We start from the raw sequence: 27,110 nt of genomic DNA, 5'->3' as shown, positions 1-27,110 counted from the left end.
ATCATACTGAGATCTGCACTGAGAGTATTGCTGATTCATTTAAACTGAAGCCTCCCTGGCAACTATTGCATCAACTCACTCTGCTTTCCTGAATTTGCAGCAGATCACATTTCTCTTGTTTGCGTATAAAATTATCCAACAATGACAAAGCAAGAAGGAAGACTTAAATAAAATCAGAATTTATCATCCTGGATTGTTGTACACGATTATCAATGGACACAGCAATCTTGGACAAAACTATGTAATTTCCATCTATTACAATGCTTAGCTATGAACAATTGTTGTTTCGGGATCATAACAGAGCTAAAAAATATTTATATAAAAATGTTTGAAGTTTATTGCGATCACTTAATGATAGTCTACGGGATTCCATTTTACAGTCAATACAGACCATTACCATGAAATATTAATGCATATGCATAGTGATTATGTATTCATGGTTGTTTGGCACTTTGGAGCAGAATGCTCCTTTTGGGACAGAAACAGGCTAATTTTAATAAAACAGACCCTATTCTGTAATATCACAGACAAACTAAACGGGTTCAAAAACAAAAACAAGGCAAAAATGTAGTATTAAAACGTTTGAAGTTCAATCCAACTATTTTAGCTTGGCTTATGGAGAGTTTCGTTTTAGGGTCACTTCTGGGCCATGACTATGAAATATCCCTGCATTATACACAGTGAATAGGGGGATTACGGTGCTTTGGCATTCCACACATAGAATTAACATTTCATTTTAGGACCGATGCAGGTTGCGTTTAATAAGACAGATCTCAAGTTCAGCAGCGGTGAACACGGATCGGAGTTGGGGGGGAGCACATAATAAAAAATAAAATAAAAAACGTAACTTCTCGCCGCTTCCTTGTCACGTCTCTCCTGCGTAGTCCTCTCTCGCTGGCCTGAACAGGAAGCACACCCATGCTCCCAGTCAGCCAATCACAACGCTGTCTTAGCAGCATTGTTATTAGTTTGAGCACCATGTTTCTGTGCTCAGACTCTGACTGGGAGCCTGGGCTTGTTCTCCACCCAGGTTGCAATGCAGCCTGCATGGAGTACATGCAAAGTGAACAAGACTGTTTGGCCAGCCAGTGGGCAGTCATTGCACACTTAGTAGGGTTCTACCCCTCCTCACCTGCCCCCGCCCCCTCATGCAAAGCTGCGGAAGTAGGAGAAGATAAAATGATAATAACACAAATTATTATCATTTTATTTTCCCTTTATTTCACTGCTAAAAAGCAGTGGGGCTACGCTCCTCCACCTTAGCGGAGGAGCCGCCACTGCCTCAAGTTGAAATTATATAAACAAACTAAATAAATATGAAAACACAAACACACGAAAATAGTTGAGCGTAGAACATCAGTGCACACAAATAATATGGAATAAAAATAATAGCCCTGGTAATTTTAAATGCGCTGGCTCACACATTTCCCTATTGTCAAGCAAAGACAATCTCCATTTTATTCATTCTTTCAAAGGAGCACCAGAGGCGTTTACCTAAACATAATTAACTCAAAGTAGATTTATGATAATGCATTATTTCTTGAAACTAAATTGGGAAAAATAGGAGAGTAATCCGATTGTCTGTACGCATAATACTTTCAAATGTAAAAGCTTCATTCTGAAAAAGCATGCTGTTAATTCAAGCAGCTCCATTGGCTGCTAGGGAAAAGAGTACGGTTCATCTACTGTCGCTTTTTGTACTCAACAGTACCCTAGGCGCCATATTGAACCCGTGAGGTACTTTTAATAAACCTACCAGCCTCCATTAGAAAGCGGTGTTTCGTTATAATGTGTCACTGATGTTCTCTAATACTTATTCAAAATAGTTTCACATTCGAGAAATGAATAAAAGCCCACAATTGCATACAATTTAATTACTCAAAAATGCTTTTCTTGCTCTGAAGCGACCTTGCCTTCGCACATTATGAGAATCGACTATTAATTCACTCAGTACAGTAAGACTTCCCTCCACCCTCTTACCTCCGATGACTGCAGAGTCATTCCGGATAGTGTTTGAAAGGGGCTGTCCTTCGTCGATAGGCCCAGAATGATCTGCAGAAGAACAAAGGAAAGAACAGAGAGAAGTAAACGAGAGGCGTCTTCAGAGGCCGAAACAAGATTGAAGTGGGAGATATTCAAGGGGGGCGCCATGTTTGGATGGGCTGCAGCCCGCATCACGCCGCTGGTTTGAAGGGATGCATCACGCCGCTGATGGAATCTGCATTACGGCTCTTTTTATTGAACCTGTTAATACCTTTTGGTTGTTTTGAACATTTGATTTCAAGTTGATTCCAGTTGTGTCCTCGTTCTGGTGATTGGCGACTAAACATGAGTAGTACAGTTTTCAGTTGACATTTTTAACCAATATACTCACACCTGACATACACTGACTGAAACCAATACACACGATTAGATGCCAATATCCAGTAATGAAATGTGAATAAAATCAACTGGGACCTTTACTTAAAGTAGTTCATTAGATGTCTAAAAACCCAAATGATACCAAATAGATCCGGTTAAAAGCATGTGTAACTGGAGCTTATACATCGACAAGAATAACTGGAAACATTCAATTATACTTAGTGTTTCATTTAGAAGTGGAAAATGATAGGGTGTCTGTAGAGACATTTAAAGTCATGGGCAAAGTGGGCTATTGCCCTGGGTCCCACCTTCCTAGGATCCCCCGGGAGAGTGAACTTTCTCTCTATCTCACTGGATTTCAACCCTTAACATACAATTCAACATTGTTTGGAATCACAGGACATTGATTAGCAATAAAATGGGTAAAAAATTAAAAATTATTCCAAATAGAAGCTCACAAAATATTTCTTGCTCAGGGCCCTCCAAATCTTTAAAATTACACTGGTGGCATTTTTACAAGGGTGTTGTGCCACCAGAAAGTCACTTGTTACAATGCTCCGGTGATGAAAATCCCTGCTCCATATTTACAATGCGACCCTAGCCATTTTGCCTGGCTTAACGCCACATTGAAAATATCGTACCCTTTCACGCAGTTTTCTGCGCCAAAGGAGCATGCAAAGGGTGTTGCTGTGGTCATACCCATGCAACACCCATTGCGTTTTGACACTGCCCAAGATTTACCAGGATGTGCTAATCTCAGGCAGCACCAAAAACTAATGCAATTCAAAAGGAGGCATTAGAGTGATGCAACGAGGAGAAATACTTTTATTTTTCCTTGTTTTCTGCTCCTTTATTGGAGGAGCAAATTGTCATTAATGATTGTTTATGTGCAGGAAGGTTTCCCTTCCTGCACATAAACCATCATCCCTGCAATGCAGGCACTCTTACACCAATGCGCAAGGGTGCCTGAATTGGAGAGAGGTACCTTTTCTAGCGGTGGTGCAGAGGGGGCACAGGAATGTGCCATATTCTCGTTAATACGGTCCATCTCTGCATTTTTTAAATGACGCAGGTTTGTACAGCGGATTTGCTTAAGGTGCTGTATCATTTCATTTTAAGTATACCCCTGTCTTGTGTGTTCACCTCTCACATGTCCAGTAACACTGGCTGGCTTTCTTCCTCACAGGTCCCCAAGCTCCATGGCAGTACTGGTAAGCAGGCACACACAAATATCCCACGTGGGCTGAGAGAAAGCTCCCAGAGTATCTGGGACATTACGGGGTATATTTACAATTAAATGATGCAGTGCGGCGCCGCAAGCAAATCTGCCACACCAAGCTGGGTGATTTCAAAAGTGCCAAGTTGTGCCGTATTGACAATAATACGGCACATCTCTGTGCTCATCCCTGCGCTGGCGCAAAAACGCTGCCTAAAGCGAACGGGGCACCCTTGCACCATGGTGCAAGGCCTTCTGCATTGCAGGCATGATTGCTTATGTGCAGGAAGGGACACCTTCCTGCATATAAAGAGTCAATGCTGGTAATTTGCTCCTTCTATGTGTGCTACAACACAGAAAGTGCAAAAAACGAGGAGAAATAAAAGCACTTCTCATTGCGCCACTCTAATGCCACCTTTTGAATGGCATTACTTTTTGGTGCTGCCTCAGATTTACACATCCTTGTAAATCTGGGGCAATGTCAAAAAGTAATGGCTGTTGCGTGGGTATGCCCACAGCAATGCCCATTGCACGCCCCTTTGAGGCAGAAAACTGTGTGAAAGGGTGAGATATTTACAATGCGACATTAAGCCTCGCAAAGTGCCAGGCATTGTAAATATGGAGCAGGGCATTGCGCCACTGGAGGGTCGTAAAAAGTGATGCTCCGGTGGGGCAATGCCCTTGTTATTATGCCCCTCAGTTTCTTTTTATTTCCCAAAGACAGACCCATAATTTGGGGCTCTATTTTCAGAAACAAAAACAGGTATCCCATACTACAATGGCATGATAAACCTGCCGCCATGAAGATGGGAGACACTTTGAGGAAACAAGCCTGTTATGCTCTAAACAAAGAGATTAGTTTGAACATTTATCTGAAGCAGTTAATTTGAAATTGCCTGTATATGATTCATCTAGTCTGAAAACATTTACTTCAGAAGCACCTATAGAAAAAACTAGAAACCGTCTCTTTTTGAATACTCTTTACGTGGCCATCACACTGAATTTGATTGTTTACTTTGCTTTGTCATTCATTACCTGAACTTGTCAGATTTGCTGCACTAGCACCAATCCTGACAATGTGGACATTAGTGCTAAATCAAGGCAGTGCCATGCTGCGGTACTGAGCAAAGTTTGAAGGTCAAATGTTTTCAAACTAGGCTTCAAAGTAGTTGCCTAATAACATGAATCCTCTTGTTAGACAAAAGTATGAAATCAGACAAAACAATTTGCAACTGGTCATCTGGATCTTTCACCTGGGGATTATCGGTACACCTTCACAGAATATGAGTTTAGAATGGTACATAATGAGCAAAAGCACAGCAGGAAAAGAGAAAGTACACATTATTCCTGATACAGTTAAAAAAGTCAAGCAAACTGGTGGCGTAACGATTGCACACACCAAACAGCCCGTACCTGCAAAGGAATGCGTGGCTTCGCCGGATGAAGCGTCGGCCCCCGCGAGGGCGCCACAGCTGGATTCAGAGACGCGTCCCCTCACAAGGACCGCCGCGGAGGTGTCATGGCGGAAGGCGGCTTTCAAAGGGAAGACTTGGTTGAACTGCACCGAGGAAAGACAGCCAACAAAACCATGCACACTGGCTTTCACCGTCTCCTGGTCGACATCGTCATTTTCTGCTAATCAAAAGAACCGTAGAGCAATTAATCATAGAGCAAGTGTACAAAATAAAGTGACAGCAGAATAATTGGAGAATTAACCTGCTTTCCTCACAGTGCAATGGTACTTCAGCAGCATATGCAGCTTTTCTGAATTCTAATATCCATTGCAGTTCATGAAGAGTCGCTCATTTACATTAAATACTTCATAGATAACAATGATGAGAATAATTAGTGGCACTTTAATAGTTTATTCTCCAAAGTGCATAGTAATTAGGACAAAAGATAAAGCAGCTACTTACATAAAATACTATTTGAATCAATTATAATATTTTATTCTCTGGAGGTGAAGTGATTTCGAACATAAAATGCACCCAGCTTCTTCAGCACGAAAACTCCCTTCAGTCATCAGACAGGAAGTACGAGCATGGATGGTATGTTTTGCATATTATTCTGTTAAACAGCCTCTTAGAACATTCTTTGAAAGCAGAATTGTAAACAGTGAAATGGTTGTGAGATTCCACATGTGTAATGGCACATTAAGCAAATACTTGTTTTTCTTTAGAATCATAGATCATTTCAGGATGGTCTCATGGTGTATTGTAAACATCATTGTAAAATTGGTATGTGCTAGGTGTGCTCAGTTACTAAGCACACTGTATTCCATAATCTACAATATTTCACAATTTTCAATTATACAATGGCCCATTTATTTGCTATATCTTTAATAACTAAAGGCGCTTTAAAATGGCCTTCAAATGACTTAATCAAAGACACTGCAGCATTACATGTCCTCAGGTACAACACACACTGGCTGCGCACCCGTTCACATTTGCTGGGACGGGACCAACACATGGGAATATGTCTGCCAATTCTGTGGAACGTTCGAGCCTGAAGAAAGACCGTGTCCATGGCAGTAGTCATTTCAGATTAAAAATATTCTGTGAAGACGGGTCTGCGACGCATGATGGGCATAAAAGACCTATTGTCTCGCCTCACATGATTCCTGAATAGAGACTACCTCCTGTCATGTTTAGAGCATTCCGCCTGCCTGGCAGGATTTGCTGGCAGAGACCTGTAATAATGAGGTCAACGCAGGAAGGATGTAAGTTGTGAAGTTTTATTGAAGATAGTTACATCTAGATAGTTCCAGAACAGCAGGTGGTTCAGTTCTGTAGAGCAGCAAGTTCTGTAGAGCAGCCCCACCAGGAGCAGCCTTCTTGCTGCTCAGCCAGTTCTCAACTGTCACCTTCACCTCACAGGCTCCCAACATTCCGAAGCGCATCCAACATTCCATGCAGCACACAGTACAAACACACTGGCTGAGCAGGAGGTGTAAATGGCATAACATTAACAAAGGCAGGATACTACAAGTCCCTTCAAGGAAGTGCTAACCAATACAAGGTCAAGAAAGGGCACCGAAGAAAATAGTTGCTGTCAACAATCTATTACTAAATACTCAGTATAAATGGTCTCTAAATTATGAAGGGACAGGAAACAGCAGTTTTAGGCCAGATTATAATTTTCACATCTGCAGGAACACCAGAGATCGGTTTATTTTCACACATAGATTTATTCTACTGAAAACATAAGACTTTTGTGTAAAAATCTGGAGAGAAAGAAAAAAGTACTGGGGAATAGGTACCTGGTAATTTCTCAGTTCTAAGAGGACCATGAGGGTTTTGCTTTTAATTCCACCAGAATAACCAGTATTCCATATTGGTATCCCGGTTACTCAATTGTCTTCTTTTATTATTGTAGAATAATTTTGCTGTCTCCCGTATTTAAAGCAAGAAACATAGGGCCATATGTACCTACATTTATAGGAGTTCGCAAATGGCCGTTTGCGACCACAAAAACGCATTTTTGAATGTACAAAAGCCAAAATCTGATTCTGTAACTTGCTATCAAATCACAATTTGGATCTGCGAATCGCTTCAGGAAGGGACGTCTTTAGGGGATCCTTTTCAAAAACCGATTTGCAGTGGTATGCATTAATGTTCTACACATTTGCAAATGGGAAGGGGTCCCCGAGGGACCTCTTCCCCTTTGAACTTAAAAGTTTAATTTTCCTTTTTTTAAATGCATCCCGCAAACTGCATTTAACAAACATTTGCTTTATTTAAAATCGTTCACAGACATGGTGGTCTTTTGACTCCAGCAGGCCACCATCCCTGTGATAGCAGTAATTCCTACTGGGTCGCAAATGTGACCTAGCTTCCTTATATTCATGAGGTAGGTCGAGTTGCGACCCCACAAGGAATCACTATTTTTAAATGTATTATTCAGTAAATTATGAAGGAATTAGGTGAGAATCGCAATTTGCAAATCAATATTCCTAATTTTTGTAAATGTGGCCCCTTACAGCACTTCCATACGTAAGCCCGATAGAGGGGCTAATTGGAGCCTGGAGCCAAATAATATCCCCTGCAGTGACGGATTCTAACAGTTATGTGCCTAATTAGCCATGGTTTCAGCTCAGGTGGAAAGAGGATTGGGTTATGATGGCGTAATGAAGAATCTTCTGTAGGAATACTTTAATGCTACTTAGGAGCAAATTCTTTATGGAGATAATTACTATCAATACATATATATTACTAACAGAAGGTGTTAGACATCAAGTTAAATGATGGAATAGTCAGTGAGGGTGGGAGATTTGGTCAAGGGCATGGCCCTGGTCAGATGCCACACATTTACAGCAACCAAGGTGCCAGCCCACAATGAGAACACATGGGAAGAGAGATCCTCACATAGGGAACATGTTAGAAATTCTTATGATGAACCAGGTTTTGGCTTTATTTTTAGGCGTTGGACTGCCTCCATTTTAAGATGCTATTGTTCACAAAAAGAGGACCTTCAAGTAAACCAGTAATTAAAAGAATTAGTAAAATAAATATTACTGTTTATTGGAACAAATATCCAGAACAATTATAAATATAATTTACACCCCAACATCCACACCCTCAGTGAAAAAACGCACTAAACAAAACAATCACTATCGTCACTACCGTCTCAAAACACCCCACCCACTAAACCTTACAAACAAGATCCATTAAAAAAAATCCAAGAAATGGCCAAGAGGAATTTTAAAATATCCCTCTAAATAATAAAGCCTATTTCTAATTTCTTTGTAAGCCTTTAGCAAGGTAACTAGACCCTCAAACTCTCCACAAAGGACAAGTTTGATGAGTCTAGGTTTAGGAGGGATGTAGCTGGCTTCTGTGGAGTTGAGGCGGAGTGATGTTTCTCTTTTGGCTGCAATCGTGGCAATTGGGGTCCTTGGCCCTTGATGGCTGGTGTCTATTGGAGGTGGTTGTTGCTGCTCCTGTCTCCACCTCCTTCTCCACTGCCTCCTCTTCCTCCCTTTTCAGGGCTTCTAGTCATCTGGTAGTCACCACAATTGCCATGATCTCTTCCAGCTGCAGGTGAGCAACTATCTGTAGCCCTACTCGGCACCATGATGCTTTTGTTTCCTCGTCTCCAATGGAGGAAGCAGGGTGTAATTCTCCTAGTTAGAGAACAAAAAAAGACACTGAATTGCAATTGCAATAGCCACTAAAGCACATGTATGTGTATCACTAGACAATTTTGAGAACTCTTATATGCAGGGGCACTGAAATTATGTGATTCATTGCCATTGAGACCTTCTGCAACTAATTGCTATTTACCATACTCACAATAAATTACTCCACCACCACCTGTTCAATTAAATATTAATGTTTCAAAGCTAAAATGGCAGAAACGCCCCACATGTGGGAGTGCACAGCATCAGGCGCTTTGATAAGTTAAATAAGAAGTCACCTTTCTGGTGCTGCTTAGTTGTCCCACTGGCACTGTCCTGAGTGATGAGGTAATATCTTTGCCAGCACAGGATTCGAATGTGTAAAAATGACCTAAGGGAAAAAGTAAAGAGAAAAAAGCACATAAGAAATTATGAAGAATAAAAAGAAAGGAATGCAAATGGAAGCAAAAGGAGATACATACGGTTAGCATAAACCAAAAGAGATAAAAATGGGTAAGTTAAGAAAAAAAGAAAAATTAATAAACTAGAAAGAAAAGGGGGTAATCAGGGATATAATTCCAAATTGTAAGAATGAATCTGGTATAATATGTGGAGTAGTAAATTCTAAGTAAAACTGTTCTGAAGTCAATTTTTAAAAAGCCATCAAGAAAAACAGTAACGTCTCAAAGGTAAGTGCACTGTGTTGAATGCAATAAATGCCACAAATGAAAAAATCTAAAACTGAAGTATCTCCAAAGATTGACTTTTTAAGTTTTGCCCACCAAAAATTAATCATAATATGCAGATGTTTGTTTTTTCCACAACACACTCTCCATGACCAAGTACTCACTGCACATTTCCACCAGTAAGTATCCACAGATTTAATCCGATAAAATCTCTCTGGGGAAAATTGAAGGGATGCAGAGTTTGCCACTGTACTCATAATGCTGATAAATGTGGTAGAAGGAGTTACTGCACAAAAAATAATTTTGTGCAGCACTGGTATTCAAGGCCCAACAGTTGAGCAAATGTGGTTCAGTCATTTTTACACAACCTTCCCCCAGACAGTCTTATTTATATGTTGAATGGTTTTATCTATCCCAATCATACAAATACAAATCATCTTCTGCCACCCTTCTTGCGTTTTTACAATATCCAACTTGAATTTGTCACTGATCTTTATTAAGAATGTCATCTGTTTGCTGCCTAATTTTATATTGATATTTTTTAAACACTGACACTTTTGCAGTTGTGACAATTTAAAAATAAAAACATTGCTAAGTTCTAAAGAGTGGGGCTTCAGGACTTCATTTTCAGAGCCATGTGATATAAGTAATAGATAATGTGTAAAATATTTGTAAAATCTACACAGAACAATTAACCATGCTGTACACGTCAGCAGGCATGCTTGCAGCACTGGGGCTCTCTCCTCTGATGACAGTGCTGGGGCTTGGTCTGCACTGGCACAGGCTGTAGGCCTTGTGTTAACCTTGGGCTATTATCATTCTGAAAGGAGAAAAGAAACAGAGGATGCACAATACTAGTATCAATCGCAGGAAACACATGTAAATATTAACAGTCAAACAGATCTATTGATTCACAATATTACCTGCTCCAATCCGTTGACCTAATCCTAACAAGAGTTCCATGTCTACAAGTATTATTCCTGCTCCATACCTTCATACATTGTAACTATCATCACATTAAAGGTACTCCCAAAGACATAAATTAGCAAATAATGAAGATGGAGCGTTTATGCCAGGGCAGAGGAGCCACCGCACACCCATACACCTACCTCCATTGAGCTCCTCCTTTTTTCCCTTCCACTTGCTGCCTATTGCAGAATGTTCTAACAAATAAAACAAAGGCGTCTCGAGCCCGAGGGTATTTAAATCTCCTCAAGCTCCGAGAGGCCTTTGTTCACAGCAATAGCTGTGAACAAAAGCATCATTGGAATGTTGCTCTGCTGGTCTTTACTGGCTCGTAGAAGCACGGAGCACTCCATTGTATTCAATAGAGTCCTCCACATTCCAATGTTCTAATTTCAATTGAATACTGTAGAACAAGTGTCCATGCCAAACAGGACTGAGGTTCACCAGTCAGCCATCGGTCTTCGGCTACACAGACCCAAGGTTGACATGGGAAGATTGGGGTAGTAAGTGTTTTCCCTTGTGATCCTGCAACCAAGAAGAATACTTTTTTATTTTGAATGTTGTGACAGAACAGAAGTGAATATCTGACATTTACTATTACAATATTTAGGTACAAAAATATAAAAATTTTACTTTCCTCTCTCCGCCTCAATACCTGGTTAGACCAGCATGTCCTATTTCTGGCTAAGGACCTCAGCCCATCGGTGCTGCTCCTGCAACTGGGAACACCTGGAATGCTATCTGCAGTACATACAGTGCAGCAATCACCCCCAATAAAGGAGGTGGCATAACATGAAATAATCCACTTCTTTGAAAGAAAATTACATGTTCCATTGGTGGGAAATGGACCTTTCTTCTTCATCTTCTCTAATGATAATTTGGGGCAAAGATGACAAAAAATAAAAATGTAATCCAAAAGAAATACAAAATGTACAACCAGGACAGAAAGTAAAAGTAATTGAAAACAGGAGAAAGAAAAAAGTGTGAACCTGTAGTGGGATGTTCTGGATAGGATTCAGCAGCCAGGAAGGAGCAGGAAGTAATCATTGATGCTATGCCGTAGATGCAAAATGGCTGACTCATCCATGTCACATAATTCAATGATCTTGCAAATTTGTTTGTGCACAAATTGTGACCTCACTTTAAAAAAATGTATGTAAGGTAACAACAACATTGTTGGTTGTTGGTACTTTGCATAATTGCATGTATTGTCACAATTTTCAGGAAATTTCCCAAATTCCATGAAAAACATGACATGACTTATGTGCAGATTTATTTTTACTTTCGAGTATCATATTGATCAAATAAAGAATGCTGTGTCTGCATGTCATTTGATGTAGTGGAAAAAGTGGAAAAAGTGTCCCTCATTGAACAAAGATGTCAAGCTGTCATTGTAGAATAATGATTGACAGTGGAGACTCATGTTTTTGAGATATCAGATTTGACTGACATTGAACTGAGTGGCTTAATTATGAGAGTGGATTAAATTGTTAATTAATTAATTAAAGTCACAGTGTTTTTAGATATGTTTCATAGATTACCTTATTGTTCGTAAATCCTTTGCCCTCAAGAAGACATCATATGCTGAAATGCATTGAGAAACATATACTGCAGAATGATCAGCACTGAATTCTCTGCTTACATTTATGAGACCAAATGGCAAAACATTATGAAATAGACCTAATAAAGCATTAGATGGATAATGTTGTCTAGTGGCTTCCAAATGGATGTGTTTCCCTCCATGGTAAATTGCTTGGAGAATGAGGGAAACATAAGAAATTGGGTTATTAGTTGAGAGGGGTGGAAGCCCCACTCAAATAGTAAATCCAATCCTTTACAGTGTAATTTGCAAATGTAACTCAAAAAACCTGTCCTTAATCCTCTATTAGTTTGGCACAAAGCATTCAGGTTTAACTTGGAAGCAATGTGTAAAACACTCAAACAGTACTAAAGTGAAAACACAAGACAAGAAACATGACAAACGGTTGTTTCTCTGCACAAATATGTCACTTACCAGTTGTAATGAGCCCAATGCTTTTGTATCTTCAATATGAGGTCAAAAAGAATACACCCTGATGCCAGACAAGGTTCAAGGACCTAAGAGGAATGTCTTGGGAATCAGGAGTCACTCAAACAGAGGCTAGCGGCAGGGCTCAAGCAGGTCTAGTGGGTGTTGGTCAGCTGGGGAATTACAAGTAGGCTTCTGGAAGCTTGCTGTGTCCCTGTAGCTTAAACAGGATGTCGGCCAGCTGATAGTTGAAGTCACTTCTGGTAAGCCTGGGTTCAAGGCAAGCATGTCCAATCGTCCTTCTTCTGACAGCATGATAGTCCTTCTTCTGAATGTTACACAAGCCCATTTGTATCCCCACTGCAAATGGTGGGTGGCAGACCCCTTTGTCTAACTTTCCCCCTTTCTGTGTTTAGTTCAAAGCTGTCTAAGGTGACAAAGGGCAGACAGGCCAAGATGTGAGCTGCATTTGTCAGTGGTAGGACAGTCAGCCGTTAGAAGTCAGGAAGGGGGTGGCTAAAGCCCTGAGGCTACTCTTTGAAAAGCAAGCCCTATTGTGCCGATGTCTGGTTGGAATACACAAAACACCACATGAGAGACGTTCACACTAATCTTATTCTGGACACTGGCAGAAAGGCACATTTTCATAATAGCAAATTAATATTTGACTTCACAATTGAATAGGACTTTAAATTACAACTATTTTGATTGGAAGAACCATTTCTCCATCTGTTTCCCAAATGAAATTATCATGTATTAAGTTTAATAAGGTAACCTAATATTAGTCTACGAGAGAGATAGCCTTACAGTGGTGCAAAAATGACTTTAGGTGTCTCTCACTGTCATAACATAAAACTTAAACAAATATGCCCTACTTTTTAAATGCAACCCACCGTATTAGCCTTTAAGGGTCCACCTTAGGGGTGACATATGTATTAAAAAGGAAGATGTAGGCTTGGCTAAAGGTTTATTTTGACAAGTCAAAATGCTGGTTTAAAACGGTAATACAGGATGCAGGGGCAGGCATGATTTAAAGGCTACTTTAGTGGGTCTTATAATGAGTGCTGCAACCCACTAGTATCATTTAATGTACCTGCTCTGGGTAAATGTAGTACCATATAATACAGACTTACAAGTGAATTAAATGTACCAATTAGGTGGAGGTTAATGTTACCATGTTTTCAAGGGAGAGTACAAGCACTTTAACCCTGGTAGGCAGGGGGAAAGTTCACAGAGTCCTAAAAGTACCAAAACGGGGACAGCCAAGCAAGGGAGAAATCTGGGGTCACCCTACACAGAGCACCATATCCTACGGGGAATCTGCTTGTTCTTCTGCTAACACAGATGTGATTAACACTTCTTGAAATAAAGCAGGGTTTTTTTAAAACATCAAGGTACCAAGAGTTTCCATATGGAAAATGAGGGATTACATGCGGTATCTGTGTTTTCCATACTTAGGGCCTGAATCAGATCCTGGCTCTACTTCCACCAACCCTCCATGGTGGTGGTTTCAAGTACTCCCTTGAGTTGACAGAGTCCCGCTCGCCGTATTTAGATGTGTGCTGGCTCTGCTGACTCCATCGCTGCCAGAACGGTGGTAATCTGCAGAGTCTATTTAGATGTCCCCATTGTGCTGGCATAGTCCTAGCGGCTGTTCTGCTGGCTGACAACTCTCCTGACAATCTTTATGACATTGGACCAGACATTATCAGTGCCTTGTTTGCATCTGAAACCATTCCAGACATTTGTTTGTGCAAGGCAATCTTTATGTCTTCAGATGTTGGCAGGTACCAGATTTCTCTTGAAACTGGTAGAAGTTCATGAATCTAGGTTAGTAATCAATGTTAATCTCAATTTGCTGCCTTGGTGACATCAGGAGAGTTTGTACTGTGTGCCCTGGTGTATTTCCAAATGATCATCAGTGGATGACTTGCAATTTCCACCTCTTAATGTCATACCTCATTTGCTCTATATTCTTTAGCTGGCCCAAAGTATTTTTCGTTGATTTGGTTGCACAAACTCAGACATTTAAGAACCGTAGATACTAATAGTGTCATTTGTGAAACTTGCATGGGTTGTTATTCTATGCATTTGGTCTTTACCAAGGGTCAACACAACAAATAAAGTCCGCGGGTCTAAGCCAAACACTCATAAGAAAAGAAGCGACAAGTCAGCACATTAAAAAATGAAAGAAGTCCTCATGAAGAGGGCCAAGTCCCATCACCCACCGAAGTGGCATGCTTCATCATCTGGGACCTCCCATAACTACACCTGGTGTAGTTATAGAGCTACTACTCCTTCGATTAGTAACGTTTGTGGACGCGCTCCCCTTACAATTTCTGCTGTTTTTAGTTTGGTGTCATTGGATACAGAATAAAATTTATTTTCCAATGATGATCAATTTTAAACCACTTTTTTCTACACACTGCATCTAGATTCACCACACTTATGACAGCTTTCTCAGTCTGAGATAATCTACCCTCCCAACTACAGGAATCAAAACATCCCTGAGCTCCTCCTTGTTACAGTAATCGAAGGAGTAGTAGCTCTATAACTACACCAGGTGTAGTTATGGGAGGTCCCAGATGATGAAGCATGCCACTTCGGTGGGTGATGGGACTTGGCCCTCTTCATGAGGACTTCTTTCATTTTTGAATGTGCTGACTTGTCGCTTCTTTTCTTATGAGTGTTTGGCTTAGACCCGCGGACTTTATTTGTTGTGTTGATTCAAGTGATTTGGGGATTTGTCTGCGCAGGTCTTTAAAATTCCCTCAGACCCTATGACCAGTTGTTTTGTATTGTCTTTACCAAGGGTACCTGGAATTGGGACTTCAAGAATAGGTTTTACTACTGGACTTTCCTGGGAGATGCTTAAGTCAGTCTCTTTTGAGGTTGCCATCTTCCATGACCTGCCCCTGTAGCTTATCAAGAACCTCTCTTCCACTCTTCGTCACTGTGAGTTCTTATGGTGTTCCTCCCCCAGTTTTCAGGACTTGTGTACCACTGTACCCTTGAAGTCTGAACATAATATGGCTCACCATTGGGCACATGGAATCTTTGTACTCATGTGATATCTGGGTTGGAGTGGGAAAAAGATCTTGAAGGCAAACACCGGTCAGCATTAATGGCATGGTATGGTTGAGCAAATATCAATCAATCAATCAATCAATCAATCACTCACTCCATCAGTATTTGTTTAGCGCATTGCTATCACCCATATTGGTATCTGGTACTGATGCTGCCGGAGCTTAGTCAAAAAGCCAAGTCTTGAGTTTCTTCTTGAAGATTTCCAGGGTGGGTACAGTCCAGAAGTGGAGGGGTAGGTAGTTCCAGGCTTTGATGGCCATGTAGGAGAAGGAGCAGTCTTGGCTGCAGGGATACGAGGGGTGTGGATCAAGGTGAGTGAGGTGGAATGCAGGTGTCGTGAGGGCTGATGGAATTTCAGGTGAATGGTTTAAGTAGGATGGTCCCTTGTCACGTAAGGATTTGTAGGTGTGCGTAAGGATCTTGAACTGGCATCTGTTCTGAACCGGAAGCCAGTGGATGTTTCTGAAGTGTGGAGTGATGTGGGTCCATTTGGGGAGGTCCACTGTGAATCTGGCTGCAGTGTACTGTATGGTTTGGTGCCTTCTGAGGAGATGGGTGGAGATTCTTGCAGAAAGGGTGTTTCCATAGCCGAGCTGGCTGGTGACAAGTGTCTGGGTTACGGTCTTTCTGTTGTTCAGAGGATCCATCTGAAGATTCTGTGGAGCATGTGTAGAGTGTGAAAGCAGGAGGAGATGACTACATTGATTTGGTGTTTCATGGTCAGTTGGCTATCGATGATGATGCCAATTTTGTGCGCATGGTCAGTTGGTGTGAGTGTAGGTCCAAGTTCTGACGGCCAACAGGTGTGATCTCAAGTGATTGTGTTCTTCCCAAATATCAGCACTTCTGTTTTGCCTAAGTTCAGTTTGAGGCAGTTGTCTTTCAACCAGTTGCCTACATTGGTCATTGTGTTGTGAAAGTTGGTTCTGTTGTTGGTGGGATCTTCAGTGAGCAATAGGATTAGTTTGGTGTTGTCGGCGTAGTTGATTATGTTGAGTCTGAGGGATCTGACTACATCTGCGAGGGGGGTCATTTAGAAGTTGAAGAGGGTGGAGCTGAGGGATAAGCCTTAAGATACGCTGCAGATGAGTTTCTTAGGGGCGGAGGTGAAGGGATGCAGGCGGATACTCTGTGTGCATCCCATTAGGAATGAGGCAATCCATCTGAGGTAGTTCGGCTGGATGCCTACGCTGCAGAGTCTGTCAATGAGGGTGTGTTGGGAGTCTGTGTTAAAAGCTATCAAGAGATCAAGGAGGATCAGGGTCACAGTTTCTCCGCAGCTGAATAGGGTTCTGATGTCATCTGCGATGGTGATTAGTGCAGTCTCTGTGCTGTCATTGGTGCAGAATCCTGACTGTGAGATGTCGAGTAGGGGGTTGTGTTTGAACTGTTCAGTGAGCTGTTGGTTGATTGCCTTCTCAAGTACTTTTTTTGGGTAGGGGAGCATGGAGATCAGTCATTAGTTTTTGATGTAGTTGGGATCTGCAGATTTGTTTTTGGGAGGGGAGTGACTTAGGGGGTGTTTCTAGCTCTCTGGGAAAGTGTTGAAGATGTAGGTGAGTCTGAGCTGATTGGGGTGGTTCCGAGGCTTAAGAGATGGTAGGGATAGTGGTCGGTGGGAACCCCAGAGTGAATGGTAAACTTGATGGCTGGTGTGGGCTCTGTGGTGAAAGGCGACCAGGGTGTTATTCTTCGATCGGTGTTTGCTGGCTGGCTGAGTTGTCTAGGTTGAGAGATGTGGGTTGAGGGTTGAAGTTGTTGTAGATGGTGGCTATCTTGTTGTGGAAGAAGTCTGAGAGGGTGTCGCAGAGTTCCCGGGAGGGTTGAATGGTGTTTTCTACGGCTGCTAGGTTGGAGAACTCCTTGACTATCTTGAAAAGATCATTTGTGTAGGCAGAGATAGATGTAGGCAGAGATAGATGCTTTCTTGGTTTCTTTGATTCGATGTAGTAGTCATCAAGGGCTTGTGAGAGGCTTTGTCAGAGGGGTCTCTAGTGTTGCTCCACCGCCTCTCTAGTCTGTATTATTGACGCTTGGGGGATCTCAGCTCTGGTGTGTACTAGCTGGCTTGTTTGGTGGTCTTGTTGGATTTGGCTAATTTTAGCAGAGCGACTGTCAGCACATTTGATAATCCAGGTGATGAAGTTGAGGTCTGATGATGTTTCGGGTTGGGAGGTGCTGAGGGTCTGTGTCCAGTGGGTCTATTTTATTTTGCCCCAGCTGCAGAGGGGGAGGTTGTGGTTATTTCTTCTGGTGTGCCGTGTGTCGGCAATTGTGAAGTAGACAATGGTGTGGTCGGAGTTGGAGGACGTGTTAAGTCAGTTTCCGTGATGAAGGCCACGTCCAGGGATATGGTGGTGATGGTGTCCCATATTTCCTTGGCATGTTTGTGGAGGGAGCAGGCATTGAGCAGGATACATCAGAGTGAGCTTTCGCTGTCCGTATTGTTCTGTGTAGAAGCAGTGTGGGGTTTAGTCCCGGCAGGTGATCCTATGTTGTAGGAGAAGCAGCAGTGGCAGCATGTGCAGGGTCCCTTGGTTGATCTGGAGGAGGATTGTTGAGGCATTCAGTGTTCAGGGCCAGAAGCACCTCGGTGGTGTAGCAGTGTCTAGTAGGAGGACCAGGGGTCCTGGCACTGGGTGCAGTCCAGGCACAGACGGATGCAGACGGGCTTTCCTATGGCATGCAGTCTCCATAAGTAGTACTGGGAGCTGGGAGGGGCTGTCAGGGATGCAGGAGGGTGGGGGTGGGATCAGCAACAGAGCAGGGAAAACCGCGGGAATGGGCGGGGCAGACATAGCACAGAGGCTGTGAAAACTTAGCGAAATACCAGAAATACCAGTGAAAGACTAAGTGAGCCAAGTAATGCCACATAGTAATACCACAAAGACTATTCAATTTTGCCAATAATAGGACCATTAATATGCCAAGAATAGGCCAAACAATGGGCCCCATGAGGTCATTATCTGGAGAGCTATATGATTAACCACCCTTGACTTATAATTCGACAATAGTGAGCTTTCAATAATCATTTTGCTAAAAGGGACTGGCCTCTTGTACCCTTGTTTGACTTTCTTTTAATCAGTGACTTTCTAGCCTCTTCCTTGGTCTATTGATCAAGTCCAGGATTACTTGTATTGGATTCAGCTGTCAGAAATGGGTATATTCCTTCATCTTTTCATTCACCCCCTCTTTCAACCCATTTTCCTGGAAGATTTGGCATTTTGGAGCCAATGGTAAACACTATATTACTGTTCTATCGTGAAAGAATTTATAATTGTACCCATACTCACTGTTATGGGTGGTTATTGGAGTGAGGATGTTGAAAATTGTATTTGGATAGTGGTCTCTCTCCCAACTCTTTCAAGGCCATGTCAAAATCCTTAAAAATCATGACAGGTTCTTTGTTCTTGCCTAGGGCCTTTCTGAATGGAAGCACCTATCTATAGTTCATTTCATTGGACACAAGACAACAACTTGAGAGTTCAAGTCTTCATGCCCCACCCCTGTGGACTCCATAACAGCATAGCTCTGGAATCTCTATGATTGATTGTTTTGCAAAAGCAACTGCACTCTAGAAAAACTGTAGAAGCATATAATGAGCATGAAAACAGGTTGGGGCATGACCTTTTCCTACCACTTATTTCATGGGCACTCAGACCATAGTGGAGGAACACACTGCATTGGACAACAGATGGGTAGTCTTCCACTCTCTCTATATAAGAATCAGCCCAACAGAAAGCAGTACGCAATTAAATAACATACATATCAAGATAGAAATATAAATTAGCAAGAATTATCTTAAATAGTTTAAAGGAAGTGCAGAGGAACAGGTGAGGAACAGGATAATGTCAGTGTATGCACTCACTTTTTTGACTCATTAAGCATGCGCCTCTTAGGCTTGGTGGCTATCTGTCAGAACCTCATTGCCTTTTTCTTGCTCAGCTGTTCTCTCTGCTCAGGCATTATGTAGGTGGGGGTTCAGCAAGAATCAAGGGTATCCAGCAGTATAAAGGGAGATCACTGTCTGTGGATGTGGCATAACAGTTGCAGGATAAGCCTGGTAAAACACCGGGACCAGAGTAAGGAAATAAAAAGAGTCCTGCTTGAATTGCCTCAGAGTGCAAAGAGGCGAAGACAAGCTGAATCTGGGCACCAGGGTGCACAGGACAGCAAACCTTGTTCAAGCAGGAACCACCACTCTAGTCAGTGTAAGCTAGATACACATTAAAAGATAACTTGTGCTCACCCTCAGGTAGCTTGGCACAAAGCAGTCAGACTCTTGAAAAGAGATAACGTGTAAGGTTTTGGGAGAAAAACACACACAATAACACAATGAAAACACAACAAAAAGACCACACAGGCTTAGACAAATAGCTAACAATTTTAAAAATTATTTAAGACCAAAACTGTAGAAACTCCAATAAATTGAGATATTGATTTTTTTAAAGAATAAAAGCAGTGTAGTACTTAGAAGTAAATATAGCTACAAATGGTTTATCTGGTTGCGCGGGATCAGATCAAAGTCAAAGATTGGGCCGAACGCAATGAGGTTCAGCCTGGCAACATGACCCACACAGGCCCCAGTAAACACTCGAATAAAGAGCAGACACCAGATCATTCGGTCGGATATATTACAGAGCTCGGAATTGATATAGAGTACCATCATGGAAAATGAAAAGAATAAGAGGCGACTACCTACCAAATGTTTATGAGGAGCTCCAACCCATCAACCCGAAAAATCTAATTACGTGGAAAAGAATTTTATATTATAGGTAACATCCTACTCAGAAAAGGAAAACATATTTTACCTGTGAGACCTGAACATAAACGTATGAGTACTAGTCAGGAGAACCAACAATAATTAATGAGCATGAAATTAAATAAGTGCTAACTTTGGACAATCAGACGAAAGATGATTGCTGTCATTAACTAGAGTCATGAACAACATGGTTATCGATTTTCGCTGCTTCAACAAGTACATGCTGTATAGCATTTTTTAATTTATGTGATATTTGCATAAAAAACAAAATGTCATTCTGCCTAATTGCACTTTGTGTGTAAAAAGTAAAAAGTCAAATTCAAACAAAATTGATTTTTTTAAATTTTTAATAAAATGCGTTTTCCTAAGACACTGTATGAACCCATTGATATGAAAGGGATATTGGAGATTACATGTATAGTGAAAGCTAATAGAATGATTTGTTTATTGTTTAATTACCTGGTATATGTACAATGTACTGATACAATAAACATTTGACATTTTTGCATATATTTTGGTTCAGTGTTACGTGACAGGAAAATGTGGTAGTTTTTGATTTGAGGTGTGAATACATAAGTAAGGTTTAGAAACTGTTATGTGGGGGATAACCTTTTGACTATACCCCAGTGAACAAAGTCCATTTCATGGTTGCAACAGCGAGATGTGTTCTAAGATGCAACAACACTGGTCCCGCAAGTAAAGGATGTGCCAGTTGTCTCCATTTGCTGGTTGCGATGAGTCTGCTCCGCAGATGAAATGCCAGGTCGCGATGCATTGGTTCCGTAGAGCAATGTGCCAGGTTTCTCCATGCAGTCGAGGGATGTATCGATCTCTCTGAACTGGTGCTGTGGCGATGCAAGGTTCCAAAGCGTGGGGCTCTCAAGTCGCTGCGTCGGTTCCAAGAGCGATGCGAGGATTCTACTCCCGCAACCGGGTGATGCACTGGGTCATCTTCACACAGACGGGAGATGTGTTGAAGTCTGTGTTGCAGGTATCTGGGCTGACTTCCAGTGAGCCAGGCACAGGAGCATGGATAGAGACTCCCTATGTCTCAAGCAACAGGAAGAAAGCCAACAAGCCCTTGGAGTACACTTGGGGTGAAGGCTGAGTCCAGCTCTTCTTCAGCAAAGTCAGAGAGCAAAAGGGCAACAAACAGAAAATCAGGTCTTCCAGATCAGCAGTCCAGTTGATTCATTTAAGCAGCACAGCAGTTCTTCTGGCAGAGCTTCAGTTACAAGTACAGTAGTGTCTGATTTGGGTCAGAAACCCAGTACTTGTCCCCCAAATGTGACTTTGAAGTGCTGGTGACTTCAAAGCAGCTCTTGAAGAGTACAGGTTCCCCTTTCTTCCCAGCCCTGGCTCCAGACTAGCTAAGACTAGCTAAGGGGGGTAAATCAGCCTACATGGGAACATGACACTACATACCCAGTGATGTGTTAGCCTGTCCCTCCCATCCTGCCCAGGCAAGGCCATCAGAATGCAGATGTATGTAGATGGGCGCACATTCACACCTATTCTTCCTGTGTTTGTGGATGTCTAGAGGGAATGCACAAAGTGTAGGTGTCACCCACCCCAGATGTGTATTGGAGTCAGGCTGGCAGACACACAGAGTAGCAAGTGCAGAGAATGTCCACTTTCTAAAAGTAGCATTTCTAAAACTGTAATGTTAAATCCAACTGCACCAAAAAGGAGGACTAATCATTACCATTCCAAAGATATAAAACATGAAACAGCTACTCTCCTCTGACCAGGAATTACTACTTAGAAGTATATAAGGGAATTCCCAATGCTGACCTAGGAGAGGAGTAGGCCTCACAGTAGTGAACAATGAATTTAGCTGTTTGTCACTACCAGGGCATGCAAAACTTAAATGTACATGTCCTACCTTTTACCTAAATAGCACCCAGCCCTTAGGGCTACCTAGGACCTAACTTAAGGGTGGTTTATGTGTAATAAAAGGGGAGTTTAAGGCTTGGCATGTAGTGTTTTAAATGCTAAGTTGAAGTGGCAGTAAACTGCACACATAGGCACTGCAATGGCTGGCCTGACACCAGTTTGAAAGGCTACTGGTGTGGGAGGCACAATCAGTTTTGCAAACCCACTAGTAATATTTAAAAGACCCTGGGTATATGGTATACCACTGTACAAGGAAATTATAGGTAAATTATATATGCTAATCAGGTATACACCAATTACACACGTTTAGAGAAGAAACACATGAACTTTAGCATTGGTCAGCAGTGGTGAAGTGCTCAGAGTCTTATGGCCAACAAAAAGAATCCGCAAAATGTGAAGGTAAAAAGCTAAACGTTTGGGGGAAGACCATCTTAAGGATGACAGGTCTGACACTGACGAACATGCTTGGACACATGCTAGCTTCCTTTTGCTATCGCCAGCCTCCTCAAAATTAATGATATACCAATGTTTTCCAATTGTTTATGGATGCAGGTCAAACACCCACTAGTTATGGTCTCCATACTGTGCACTACATGTCTTTTCATGCATTTAGTGGTTTCTTTCTTATTACCACCAAAAGCAGGGTCAGAGAAAGCACTGGCATCTCAGTCACATGTGCTTACTAGGAAGATAATGAAAGGGTGTATCAGAAAGGTCTCGGCAAGATAAAATGATAGAGGTGACCTCTGCAAGGAGTTACCACCCCCCCGCCCGCCCACACACACACCTGCCTCCTTTCCAAAACAATGTGGTACTGTAGATTTTAGCAACAGTGTGTGGGACGTAGCTGTTTATTGAGCCATGTTCAGACACATGGGGGCAATTTTGTCTCAAATAAATCTGCGATGGTATGCAGTTTACTGTGCTGAATACATTACTGAATATTGCTATATTATTTTTTTCATTATTTTCATACCAAGCCAACTGCACCCTTCAACATATAAATACGATGGCAAAAGTATTGAAACAAAAAATGAATGTGTCCCTAATAATATATTAAATGACAGCATTATCAGTTAATAAAAGCGTCTCCCTTTAATGCAACAAAACCTAAGAAACACTGCCTTACTGGTTAGCAAACAGTGGGCTTGGGTTTGGTAAATATCAGGCAGCTATGTGAAAGCTAAAATAAATGAAAAAATTATCTAAAATTAGCAGTAGCAAAGTAGTCTCGTTGTTTCCAATGTAAATTGACACACTTTATTTATCCCTCTCCTCGTGAAGCATCTAGTGGCGCACTTGAATGAAGAACGCCAAATAATCTCTACAAATGTATCTAGTTATCTGTTCAGAGCGTGCGAAAAACATAATGTTCCTGGCTGTCTGATTGGGAACTGGTAGATATAAGTGTGAAATTATTTTTAATGGAATCCACTTGCTCATTTTGCAGGAAGCACTTAGCCGAGATTGTGTGTGCACTTTGACAAGAGTGCGGTGTCTGCCTTGATTGTCTGCCTTTAATTAACACTGACATAAGGCTTTTCTGTTCCATGAGCTCAACACTTTCTCGTAGATGTGACAGCTGCGACCAATTTGGAAAAAAGGGTTTTCGTACCTACCTAATATCTTTCCAAGCACAAAGGATTTGATTGCGCTGAACTCTGTACCAGATGTTAGAATTAATCTTACTACTGCATATTGGTTAACCTACAAAACGTTCAGCAAAACATGAACATATACAAATAAAAAGGGAATGGAATAAAGACAGGAAAGATACAAAAAGAGAAAAAGAAGACAGGTTAGTTTGAAAGCAAAGGAGAGAAAACATCAGCAATTACAGAGAAGCTTACAGAAATATAAACAAAAACGAGATATTTTACAGAACATTTTGGAGCTTGACAAAAATCACCTGAACAGTCGTAAACGATTTCATACACCTTTCTTTCCTTCGATTATTACTGAATTTTAAATAAAATAGCCAATGAAGTGAAGCTAATAAATACTTTTTTCTAAAGAAAATAGCTCTTATTTATTAATACATGTTTCATATAGCCTATCCCACCATTGCATAGGAGACCCGAGACTTAAATGACACCACCAGCATTAATTTAGCTTTGAAATGCTAATGGCTTTTTATAATTGCTACCGTTTTTAAAACACTTCTTTTGAGACATGCTGAATGTTCATAAATTCACAAGGATTTTACCCTGGGGATATAATGAATATCATTGTCTGTAATAAAATTGGTGCTTTTAAGAACTGGTTTCTTATGCCAATCAGAACGGCTTACTGTTCCTATCGCAGAGATTAATCTGTCTCGGAATGATGGTGAGGCCAGAGTACCCTGTGTCTCCTGACATGACAGAGTGTCACAACAAAGGCCACCATTAGAACAAATGAACAAATCCTCCTACAGTACACGATCTTGAAAGTTTCCATTCTACAGTCCTTCAGAGACTTCTCAAGCTAGCAGATCTTTTGGTCACAACTAGAGGCTGGACCTCACAATTATTTCGCATTTCTTCTGAGTGCCCAAACGCTTGACTTCTAGCAGAGTCAATTGCAGCGATTAGACAGACACAGTTTCTCTTCAACCCTGGCTACAAAGGCAAACAAAGAGATCGATAAATTATTACAATACAACTATTGTCGACTCAACATCTTTGGCTTTATCCTATGCAAGCACTTAAATGTGAAGGTACACACTGAGGGTCCTGTTTATTAATGTATTGCATTGCCCTTGCACCACGCAGGGGGGCGCAAGGGAGCCGCAACACTAAAGTAGAATTTGATAAATCTGAAGTAACACAGAGGAAATTGCTGTGTTGCATTACTCTGCCCCAGGGAGGCGATCCATGGGTGGAGTGTGGGTCTTCTCACACATTCACCCATGGATTTTGGCACATTCCCAGATTTACCAACACTGGTAATGCTTTAAAAGGCTAGGACTCCCAACAAGGAGAAATATCTTTATTCTCCTCGTTGTTTCCGCTTTCTAAGTTTGCCGCATTCTGCAGCACACTTAAAAAGAGGAAAATGCCTCTGAGGATTGTTTTTGTGCTGGAAGGGGCACCTTCCTGCACAAAATCAAACCTGCAAACAATGCAGGCGGCCTCGCACCATGATGCAAGGGAGCCTGCATTGGTGCTAGGCAGCCAAAAGGGCGCCAGCACAAGTAAACAACAGGAATTCGGAGTATAATGTTAAATAGGCACATTATTGCCTTTTTACGCATCTCAGCAAGGCGGCTTGGTGCGCTGCGTGAAAGTTTGATAAATATGCCCCTTTTATCTGGCAAAGTGAGCACAATTACAACTCAGACTGATGAGAAGCATAAAGTAGTTCATCCCAGAAGCCAACTGCATGCACACAGGTCAGGAACTAGACCTTGCTTGAATAGTTTAGTGCAACTCCCTACTAGTAGTGATCCCTAAACAACACCTAGCTTCCTTCCAGGCAGCTCTTCATCTGGCCACTTCAATGGTCGAGGTGTCTAGGAAAATGGCCACTCTGAACACTCTGAAATGACTGCCCATTGAAACAAGGAATATATTCAAACTAGCATGCTTCACCCACAGGGCTATGAAGAAAGTCAAACCAAAACACCTTGCTAGGGAACAATATATCTCATATGGAATGCCATCTGGGAAACTAGTTTATTAGTTGTGTGACCTGCTCAAGTAATAGGTCCACACTTTTCCTTACTGGGAATCAAGCACCCTATTGTAGGGCTTAACTCTTTTAAGGTAGCGAAGCAGAGGAATCCAAGGCCTACTTAGGGGAGGTGGCATGGACTAGTAATCACCACTCATTGGCATCAATAACACTCAATAAATGACTCTCCAGTCAGTACTTTTTCTTTAGAAAAAGGAGATGTACATTTATTACACACACTCTACTAAATACAACATAGTAATTTGCAGATATATATGTTGCTTGATGGAAAACACCACAACTCACCTTACATAATCATCTATGACCCCCCTAAAGGGGTCATACAAACATGTCAAACATGTAAGGTAAAAATACATGCTTGGTCAAAGGTTCAAGTTCCAATAAACCACATATTAAAGACATCTTTTTATATGTAAATCCAATCATCAATATTAATAATCATGTGTAAATGCATTTAGTACTGTTAATAAAACATATGTAATGTAATCAATCATCATTGTTAACATTATTATCTCAATAAAGCATTTAAATTTGCAAAACATGTCTGTGATTGTTTTGCGATCTTTTAAACCTTGAAAGTGCAATCCTGCAAACAGCCCCTAGAGAACATCACATTTTGATTACATACTCCTATAACAAGAGACTTAGCTCCTAAAGAACACTTCAACCTATGCCATTTCTTACAACAACGTTAGGCCATCACAAATGCAACCATAAAGTCAGCCCCGAGAGGACACAACACCTCCAGCTAAAGAACAGAAGCTCCAGCCATAGGACTGCTTTAAATTATTCAGAAAAATCCTGGCTTGGTCTTTCTTTTGGTGACCCTGCAACCTAGGATCAGTCCTGTAAGAAAAAATGTTTGCGGGGTGCTGCTGAACTCCTGCAGCCCCCTCCATGCTACCTTTAGTAAAAGGATGGGGCCTCTGCCAACCTGGGGCCACCACTAAGGAAGGAAGATGTGAAAAAGACAAAGCACCTCAGGGCATTATGGGGCGCTCAGCCGGAGCAGTGAAGGTTTAGTGAGAAACTCTCCTGCTGGGCTGGGGAGAGTCACTGCTTTGTTTACACCCTGTGGCCTCACCCGCACAGCTTCTCCTTTGCTTTGCTTGTGTTTTTTTTGGGGTGCCCAGTCCCACCCAGACACCCCACATGCTCCCAACATTAGAGACATTCCAGGAGCCCACCATTCGCTGCCCCATCTGCTCCTGCATGGCAATCTGTCTCCCTTGCTACCATGGGAGTTGTCAGCTCTGTTCTCACCAGCCCACTCCATGCGGGCAGGGAGATTGTGATGCGGTGGCCACCTCACTCCCTCAGACATGGGCACGGTGAGT

General features: G+C 41.7%; 1 protein-coding gene across 2 annotated transcripts in view; it reads right to left on the bottom strand.

Moving 5' to 3' along the window:
- Positions 1-27,110, bottom strand: part of CNTNAP4 (contactin associated protein family member 4) — a 1,754,782-nt gene that overhangs the window by 20,808 nt on the left and 1,706,864 nt on the right. Inside the window, exons 21-23 of one of the 2 annotated variants that reach the window (XM_085632834.1) lie at positions 23,718-23,805; positions 4,991-5,212; positions 1,981-2,052 (exon numbers count right to left, since the gene is read on the bottom strand). In XM_085632834.1, coding sequence (XP_085488960.1) covers positions 1,981-2,052; positions 4,991-5,212; positions 23,718-23,805 — 382 coding nt within the window. The remainder of the gene's footprint in view (positions 1-1,980; positions 2,053-4,990; positions 5,213-23,717; positions 23,806-27,110) is intronic. The other variant, XM_085632836.1, reaches the window with a different exon arrangement.

The sequence above is a fragment of the Triturus cristatus genome, chromosome 2_1, assembly GCF_964204655.1.
Source record: "Triturus cristatus chromosome 2_1, aTriCri1.1, whole genome shotgun sequence".
Classification (NCBI taxonomy): domain Eukaryota; kingdom Metazoa; phylum Chordata; class Amphibia; order Caudata; family Salamandridae; genus Triturus; species Triturus cristatus.
This window is presented reverse-complemented; position numbering and strand designations above follow the sequence as displayed.